Source organism: Anas acuta, chromosome 7 (genome assembly GCF_963932015.1).
Source record: "Anas acuta chromosome 7, bAnaAcu1.1, whole genome shotgun sequence".
Taxonomy (NCBI): Eukaryota; Metazoa; Chordata; class Aves; order Anseriformes; family Anatidae; genus Anas; species Anas acuta.
Window position 1 is genome coordinate 33,431,249 of NC_088985.1, and position 9,648 is coordinate 33,440,896.

The following is a 9,648-nucleotide window of genomic DNA, read 5'->3' on the forward strand; positions in this document are numbered from 1 at the left end:
GCTAATGGTGCATACGGCTTCTTGAATATTCTGACTCACTAAGACAATAAATAGCAACAATAAAAGCACTTAACACCAAAAAAAGACAAAATTCAGGGCATGCCCATGAAGGAACAGATCAACATATGTCACAAAAGGTCACAGCCCTGGCGACCTTCTCAGCTGGTCCGAAATGTCACTGCTCTAATGACTGCACCGTCAGCAGCCCCACCGAAAGCACACATTATTGGAGCACCTGACCCCCCTCAAATTAGCTCTGACCAAAATGTTTGGCATTTACTAAACTAAAAATAATAATAATAATAAAGCAGCTTTGTCTTTGAAGAGATTTTTGAAGTTTTTTTTGGTTTTCTTTTCAGCTCAGAGAGTTTGTGGGTGGTAGTGATGGAACCCAGAGAAGGTGACTATTTTTAAGAGGTCTAACGAAGTACATAAAGGAGGTTTTATTTCCCAAATCTCAGATATAAGTCCTACACAATTCACTGTATTCTGCAGCATAAAAGCTCTTATTATACCATTAACTTAGAAGCCTTTTTTCCCCTTTCTGGTAATGATTCAGGTTCTCACGTCTAAAATTATCTCATGTAAGTTAACATTCCTACCCAGGGAAGAAGTTTTAAATAGTTTTTAGCAATTTACACTTTGATAAAACCCAGATTCCCACCCACTGGATATTCATTGTGGAAGAAGAGTATTTTTAAAGTGTGCTTTTTAAAATAATAGAGCTATTCTTTCCCTGAAAAGTTATCAGGCATAAGTCAAAAATGTTACTCTTCTCCCTGCAAAATACTACACCAATCATGCAATCACATTCTTTCTGATTTAACCCTAAAACGAGAGGATCTCACTACAAGCAGCTAATCTGAAACCAGAATTATTCCTGATTTTGTCATCCCTCTGAAAAGCCAAAAAGGCACCAGATGTGCAATTAACAAATCATACGGTAAGTGGTGATGAGAGTTGGGCTTTTTTTTTTTTCTTTAATTCTCAAGTTACCCTCAGAAGGGGAGGGGAAGAAACAAAAAAGCCTCGCTATCAACAATCTCTGTCCATGACAGATGACAATATTGCTATACTGTGTTAATTTTTTCAGGAATGCTTGCTAGGGAGGAGGGCTCATCGTCTCTACATAATTCTTCCCCTGCCATCAATAAAAATGTACTTGGAACGGATTCTAAAAATGCGTTAGCTGGTGACGTCTATTTTTAGAGGCAGTGGATAGAAACAAATACGTTTTGCATGAAAATGGATTAAATAAAAACAAAGCTGTATCCCTGGACATGAGTAGCAGAACGTGTAAAGGCCAAACTCTCTCCAGAACGCTTGCCTGATGAAAAATGTTTTATGGACAATTGCATTGTTTTGACAGTTGAGTTATTAGAAATGTAAGCACTCTTCCGATGAGGGATAAAAACCTTATGAAGGAAGCCTCACTTTCCCCCAAGGTGTTCAGAGAGCAGAAAAGATCCCCCATAGCATAGTAAAATCAATCTTAAATACAATAAGACAATGAAAATAGCAGCCCTTCCTTAGCTCTGAGAAGAAAAACAACTTGGAAAGTCTGAGGAAGGGATATACCTACAGGAACGTACCAACAGGTGCAGGTTCAAAATAGGAGATTTTATCAAAACATCTCTTTTAAAGCAAAGGTTTCAACAAGTTTTCGCTTTCACAGTAATTAGCTGCTATCCTTGCCGTTCAGATCTCCACATCTGCACTTCCAGAGTTTGCAAACCAGACAGCGTGCCGGTTGTTCGTGGATATTGACAACAATAGGAAAACCTGTAGCAACCAGCTACAAACAATAAAGCCATGACACCTGCTTTTGCAGAGTGCCCTGCAAAATTAAACAACCACGGCACATGATTAAAAGCAACTGTGATTTTTTTTTTCCCCCCCTCTCTTAACCTTCCAGGTAGCTCAAATCACAAAGACGTCCAGCCGCGTCCTTGCCTGAGCAATATGCTACAGGTATACAAGTGCAACAGACCGGTTTCCTTAAAGACCCATTCCTGAAAACTTTCATCTGTACACTTTGATTATACAACGTGATGACAGTCCCAAGTGAAATCACTGACACCGCTTGCTTGCACAAGATTAAATAAACACATGCTTGCATGAACATAGCCCGCGCGTGAATAGGAGAAGTTGGAAAACATAACTGTTGAGGACTCGTCTGTTACTTGCCTGGTATTTACCAAAGCATAGAAAGGTGTTGACTTTAATTTCAGATGTTGAGGCATTTCGAAATAACTTCTTTTGCAGAAATAAGCACTCTAGAGTGATTTACCTTCGGGTTCCAAAGTGGCGTCTTCGACAACTAAGTTAAATGACGGTCGAGCCAGGGAAATTCCAGCCATGGTGACCACCACCAGGCATATAAGGCAACCCGAATCCCAGCCGACCATCTTTTTAGAGTAAATTCCTGGTCCATTTCCATATCTCCATGTGGACTTTAATCCCATCTGAGCACTTCTACAGAAGCATGGACAGGACGCGGTGCCTTCGGCCAGGGCAGTGCCTCCTCACCAGGAGCGGCGGCTGCTGCTGCGGGGAGGAGAGATTTAACACGGTCAGTGCAACCATCCTAAATGCAAACCAAAAAAAAACCACCTTACAAAGCCCTAAAAAGAGCTGAGGTGAGAGGGGGAGGAGGAGGAGGATGGGAAAAATAGTTTTCCAGCTTTGAGAATATGTGAAAAGTGAGTGACTTTTCATTTTCTGTTAGCAGTTTCCATCATCACCTGAGGCGTAACCAAGTCCTCCTTGTTTTCACAAAATCACTTCTCAGCACATATTTAGAGAGCTATTTTACTGACAGAAAGATATACAGTTTAAAAAAAAAAAATAAAGGCACACACATGTGCAGGCACATAACCTGTAATGCTACAAAATTACCACAATTATACAAATTATGTTCGTGTTATTGTTTGAAGGTTTATGTAAGTTTGCCTTGTTTTTCATTCCTTTACCTAGGCAGTTCAGCAGCCAGCTGAATTTTCCCTAATTCAGTAATTTTCCACTATAAAACGGCTGAAAAAAATACTCTTTAGGCTCTGATAATCCATAAAGCTTCATTGTGTCTCAGCAGTTCCAGGTCTCCTAGGGATGCGCCTTCTCCTACCTCAGCTCAGTGTCCTTGTGACATCTGAGAGCCCCCCACAGGTAAAAGGGTCCAGTCCTTGCAGAGCCACTGGTTAAGGCTGGTTAACTGGTTTAACTAGCAATTAAAATCCATTAAACGTTGGGTATGGGTTGCACAGGAGACCTCCCCAGCACCATTTTCCATTCACACATGCTGAACTGCCCAGCCTGCTCACACAGGTTGCTGTTCCCTCTCGCTCAGAGATGCTTTTTAATAGATGCTTTTCAGTTGGGGGGCAAAAAGTTTAATTAATTCCACACTAAACTAATTGGAATAGATGGAGGTGACTGCTTGGTATTGCTGCCACAGGCTGATGGAAGAGAGAAGAGGAACAGTGCCAAAGCAGCTTCAGGGGCCTGCTGGCACCACAGCCAGGAGCTGGGCGGGCGGTGAGAAGAGAAGAGCATCCTCAGAGGGTGACCCAGCAGCTCACCCAGACAAGCACACCTTGTTCTCCTCCCCAGGAATAAAAGATGGTGCCCCTCACAAAATGGGTACGTCAAGGGACTGCAGCAGTCCTGATCTGGCCAGTGATTCACCTGAGATGTAATGAAACCCAACTGAGGCTCAGAGAGCGCTGGTCTTGAGGGAAAGACCAACGTAAAACCTCTCTTCTCCCTCCTGCCCTCACCCTTCAAAAGGAAAAACAAAAAGTAAGGAGCCTGTCATTTGGATGTGCTGCGGGTCCTCAGCATCCAGTACTCAGAAACGTGGACAAATGTTCCCCTTTGCTGAGCCAGCCTTTAAGGGGTTTATTGGGATTTCCTTAACCTTCAGCTGAGAGCTGGAACACCCGACCCCTGTCCCCAGGGCTAGGGCAGACGTGCTGTGGAGGTGTCTTGTACCTGGGGTATGCAGAAACCTACAGAACTCCTGGGGTCAGCGGGAAGGGGTTTTAGAGGATATAAACAATCGAGGAAACACACAGTGCTCCAGGGGAACCCCTGACACTTTGGGGCGAGCTTGTCCCCCTCAGCCCCGCGCTCTGTCCCTGTGGCAGGGGATGAAGCAGAGCGTGACCATGAACTAGCACCCAGCACATCACCACCACCACCACCACCAAACCACTGCACAGACACTCAGAAGGAGCTCGCTGAGCACTTCTTTAAGTGAAGGCAGAGCAGGTGTGGAGGTGGCCCCGACGGGTCTGCCTTTGGTGAGGGACCCGAGCAAGCCCCCGCGGCCACCACCACCTGACTGCCTGACAGCCCCCGCTCTGTGGCTCAGTTTATCCAGTTGTAAAGCGGGCATAAATCCTAATTAACAGGCTGCCTGCGATGCTAATTTCATTTCCATAAATCATCCTGAGAAGCCTGATTAAAGGCTACGTATACAAATGCAAAAACTTAATCACATTTTCGCCAAAAGACAACATACCAGAACGCTCCCATACACCCGAGACTCCTTTCCCAGCAGCATTAATTCCACCTACATCTCGGCGGAGGAAGATTTTTAGGCAGTGCCCGATGCTGTGTAAAGCACGTACGGGGCTGCAGCCCTCGCCACAAGCCGCGGACTATGGCATGAGGCCACCTGACGAGGCGGCTCCTCACCTGGAGGTTTCTGCCCGCTTCTGCACCTGAACATCTGCCAGCAGCAAGACGGGGCTCTTCCTCCGCGGGGCGACAGAAAAGCCAAAGCCGAGGCTCGCGAAGGTGCAGCAAAGGAAAAACGGGAGCTCGGGGCCCATCCGTGGAGCCTCCAGGCTTTACCACCGCCACTGCGACCGCGGTGCGAGGGCTGCCCCTTCCCAAACCAAGCGGAGTCCAGCGAAGATGAAACAAACCCAAATTCTTTTCATAGCTCAATCGCCACAGTTGCTGGGGGACGACTCCCTGGAAAGACCTCCTGCGCCGGGTAATTATGTACCTCTATGGCAGTGTTTGGAACACAGCCCCAGCATGCTTTTTGGCCTCCACAATTCTGGCTTCCTGACTACAATACCATAATCCCTCCTGGAGTCTCAGACTCAGTGAAAGCCACACGTAGTGTTTATTTTTCCCCTTGAAAGGGAACTCTGTCTCTCTTCTCAGCCTACACTTCGGGGAGGAGTTGTCAGCCTCCCGTGATTGATGGCTCTCCTTGCCACTCGCTCATCAAGTCAATTTTCACCTCGTCACATACCTGCCCAAATTTCTTTGCCAAACTGACAAGCATGGGAAAGCAGACGGGTTTGGGAGCCCAACCAAATTCCTCCAAGCTGTACTTCAGTTTGAACGCGCTCGCACACAAACAAGTAGTACTTGTTCAGCAGTGGCATTAATTAAATTCAATGCTCAGTGTTCTTTTTAATCTACTTCCATTGTTGTTTATAAGATGTTTATCACTCCCCAGGGAGAGCACAATTTGTAGAGTATGTTAACCAAATCAATACAGGGCTCCTCTACGGCTCTTTAGCATCTTTCTCTGCTGAGCAGGGAATGGGAAAAGCTGAATGAAACGGGGCTCACACCCCGCAAAGCAGCACCCAGCAGCCGAGTGGCTTCACCCCAAACACCCAGGTGGGTAGAGCTCTCAAACTAGCACTTACTTATTTCAATATTTACACCTATTTACACATCGATGCATATATATGGACGCACACACGGATATATCCGAGTAGCCTCCTCATCCCGGTTCAGCTTCCAAGCAAATCTGAGCATCACAGCTATTAAACATTAATTCTGGGGGACTAATGGGAACCGGCTGGCAGCTTCAGTACTTTTGCATTGTTTGAACTTCTTTCATTTGCTTTCCAGGACTATCCTGTTTTTCTCAAGTCTTTTGCCACTAAGAGATGGTGGGGGGGGGGGAGAAAAAAAAAATCTGCATTTTAATTGACATTCCAGAGAGAGAGAGAAATCCAGAGGCTGCTGATTGCTGTCTATTCAGCCCAAACAGGCTTTTCAGATGAAAATGAGTAAAGGCCAGTGGAAGATTTACAGGGATTTGGTACAAAGGAGACAATGAAGTTTTAAATGTTGATAGCGTTTCACACCAAGCGCATAATGGCTCCCTGTTTGAACGGGCCGCTTTGCATTTGAATCTCTCCATATAGCCACATAGAGCCCAGCGAGGGCTTCTCGCCCCGGGACGGGGCCGTTCCGTGCCGCCGGCCACTCTCCGCTCCGGGGGGCTGCTCAGCTTCATCCCATCCCGATCCCATCCCCATCCCCATCCTCCTCCTCCTCCCGTCCCGTCCCGTCCCCGCCGCCGTCCCGCTGTCAGCGCCGCGAAGCGTCCCGCGGGGTTTCGCGGCAGCGGCAGGGAACGGGCAGAAAAGAGGGGAGATATACAGCAGAAATAAGGCAGAAAGTGGGAAAAAAAATATATAAAAAAAAGAGGGAAGAAAGCCGGCAAAAAGCGGGCATGGAGCAAACCCCGGCCGGCAGCGGAGCCCCGGGGGACCCCAGCCCCGCATCCCGCCCCCCGCCGCTCCCCACCGGGGACCCGCAGCGGGTCCCGTCCTGCCGGGGTCCCCCCGTTTTGCGTCCCCTCATTTTGCCCCCCTTTTTTCTGTCCCCCCCCCCGTTACCTGCAGGCGCGGAGCTCCGCGGGCGGGCTCGGCGAGCGGCGGGGGGCTGAGGGGAGGCGCCGGCCGGGGCAGGGGCGCTGCTCCTCAGCGTGCGGGCAGCCCCGGCCGCACAGCCCGCAGCCCCTTGCGGGGCTCGGGGCTGGGCAGGGAGGCGAAGCAGCGGCCGGCCCGGCGGCCCCGTGCCCTGGCTGGGCTGCAGCGGCTACCGCCTCACAGGGGCGAGCCCGCCGTGCCCGGCGCCAGCAGCCTCCTCCCCCGAGCGGGCATCGCCGAGCAGAGCAGCGCGGGGCCCGCTCCGCTCCATCCAGCCGCCCGCAGCTTTGTCAAGCCGACAACCCCCTCTTTTTTTTTTTTTCTTCTCTTTTTTTTTTTTTTTTTCTTCTCTCTCCTATTTTTTTTTTTCCCCTCCCTCTTCTCTCTCTCTCTCTCTCTCTCCTCTCACACACACACACACTCCTCCGGCTCCTTCCTCCCTCCCCCGGTCACTCCCCCCGCTGCAACCCGAGCCGTTTCCTGGACGGCGCTGCGAGGCTCTGCCCAATCGCGGCGGCCGCGGTGCGGAGCCCCTGCCCCTATTCCTGCCCCTATTCCTTCCCCTAGCCCTTCTCCTGCCCCTTCCCTTGCCCCTAGCCCTTCCCCTGCCCCTGTCTTTTCCCCTGCTGCTGCCCGAGCCCCTGCCCCCGGAGCTGGGATGCGCATCCCGCAGCCCCCCACGAGGGGAGAGCGCGGCCCCAAAACCGGCACGGCCCCGGGATGCTGCCCAGGAGGGGTTTGGGATCAGAGGGTTTGGGATCAGAGAGCGCAGCTGGCAGCCCCACAGCTCGCTCCGACGGCCCAGACAGCCCAGCTGCCTCACAGTGCCCTGGCATTTCGGGCTGACCCCACGCTGCACCTTGCTGTGTGATGGCTTTGCAAACAGGATTTGCCTGGGCACCCAGATTTAGGACAGTCCCTAATATTACTATGTAAAAATTCGGTATGACTTAGACCGATATTTGCTTTGCAAAACGTCGACTTGAGATACCATTAGCTAAAGGGTTGCTAATACGGAGCCCGTGTTGCTGCTTGCTTTGTGGAATCAGCTTGACAACCGAATCGATAAGTGGGGGTTGCCTCAAATTAAATCACTGTTGATCAATTTAATGTTACTTTATTTAAGCATAGCTCGACTGTGCATTTTATACACTGCACGCAATATTGATCGAGGGGATTGTTGAGGGCTGTGGCTGCGCCGCACGGCGTGACCCCGTATTTACATACTTCCAGGCACCAAAAGCACGAAAACAAGTTTCCTGAGTAGTACGCACTCACCTCCCAGAAAGTACTTTCCCACTGTCACCAGCAGCAATGCGAGCTTTGTGAGGGGCAGCAGACAAATTTGTAATTGATTAGAAACACAGGTTTAATTTTTTTTATATTTTTTTTTGTCGTTCCTAAAGCAACAGACATTTGAATGTTCTAATTGAGAAGCTGCGATGTCACCGTCAAGATCCAATTTTCCCAGCTCTAGGCATGTCCACTGCCCATTGAAAACATTGTTAACGCATTCTCACATAAATTATTGTCCGGCACAGGAAGCTGCGATACCTTGCCCCATTCATCGATATCTTTGCATGCTCTGAAAGAAAAGGAAGCATTCCACTAAAAATGACAAATCAGAACACCTATTCCCAATGTCTGGAAGCACTTGGCAGAATTTATTCTTTTTCGGGATGAAAAGATAGCAGTCTATCAATAGCACCCTATTCTCCCCAACGAGCCACATTCTCTTAAAGTGGCCCACAGCGGCCGAACTCCTCCATCGGAGAGAAAAGCAGAAGCATGTTTGGAATTAGAAGGGGGGGCGGGCGGGGGGATCAATTCTGTCATCATATTTAGGCTTCAAGAGATCTCAGTGGGCCCAGGGAGCCTTTCATAGCAGTTAGGCTGCTGAATGAGAGCATAATCTCTTTACAGTTTTTTCCTCCTCCTCTCAAAGTGGCTGGGATCTTTTTTGTGAGCCCTCCTGCACGTGAATGGTGTGGCTAATAAGCCTATTAATGAGGTTCCACAGAGGAGTGTGAATAGGTAAATAAGCCCCAATCTGTTGAGGTTCAGGAGCAAGGGCAGTAAAGCCATCATGAACTAAAGGTGACAGTTTGAACTGAAATAGGAACAACAGCTCCAGGTTTCAAGCGAAAGAAAAGACAGACAAGGCGCACATTCAGGCTCCTTCTACCCCCTACCGAGTTCTATTTTCTTTCCCATTCTTCCTCCTTTATAAAATGTCTTGAGTAGTCACCCATTTTTTCAAAAGCTCTTGAGACGTCCTTTTTCATCCTGGCAATGATACATCAATAGGGAGGAAGGAAAATGAGGACACCAATGCTCCTTTGCCCCGCCGGTTTCAAAAGCACGAACAGTGCTGTCCCCTCACATATGGGAGCGGGGGAGGAGAAAGCAACTTAAATTGAATCTTTCAGCGCTGCCAGCCCTTTGTCACCGCTGTCAGCTGGGCCCTGGTCCCCCTGCTGCACCGCACGCAGCCAGGGATGGGGTAAAATGTTCTCCAGGGGCACGGCACCAGGCAGCTGTGGGGCCACGAGGCCTGGCTAGGCCCCGTGAGCACAGAGAGGTGAGGAGATGCACTGGTGTCCACCAGGCATCACCGTTACCCAACAGGGTAACCCATCCTAACCCTAAACACGAACCCATCCTAATATAAAAACTGACTTCAGGCTGCCCCTGGGCTGGATCCACCAGAGCCCAAGCGAAGCGCTTTGAGGAGTGAAGGTGGAAGTTTAAGCAGAAGACAACTTGTGTCTGTTGAGATGAGGCGAGGCAGGCAACCAATTCCCTCAGATAATGAGGGAAAGGTCACCTTAGAAACAAACACAACACGCAGCTGCTGAGCACTCCTCAGTCCCAACCCTCACAGAGTCTCTGACCCTTTTTGAAGTGCTGGTGAAGTCACGATCCACAGAGACCTCCACAGGAGCTGTGCGAGGAA

At 49.2% G+C, this 9,648-nt stretch overlaps 1 protein-coding gene across 13 annotated transcripts in view; it reads right to left on the reverse strand.

The window, feature by feature from the left end:
* The window catches only part of FGFR2 (fibroblast growth factor receptor 2), an 85,356-nt gene extending 78,233 nt beyond the window's left edge, over nucleotides 1–7,123 (reverse strand). For 6 of the 13 annotated variants that reach the window (XM_068689025.1, XM_068689023.1, XM_068689021.1 and 3 more), the window contains exons 1-2: nucleotides 6,660–7,123; nucleotides 2,291–2,547 (exon numbers count right to left, since the gene is read on the reverse strand). In XM_068689025.1, the coding sequence (XP_068545126.1) occupies nucleotides 2,291–2,465 (175 nt within the window). In that variant the 5' untranslated portion in view covers nucleotides 2,466–2,547; nucleotides 6,660–7,123. Of the gene's footprint in view, nucleotides 1–2,290; nucleotides 2,548–4,698; nucleotides 4,821–6,659 lie in introns of those variants that run through there. The other 7 variants (XM_068689026.1, XM_068689024.1, XM_068689022.1 and 4 more) reach the window with 4 other exon arrangements.
* Nucleotides 7,124–9,648: the final 2,525 nt, after the last annotated feature.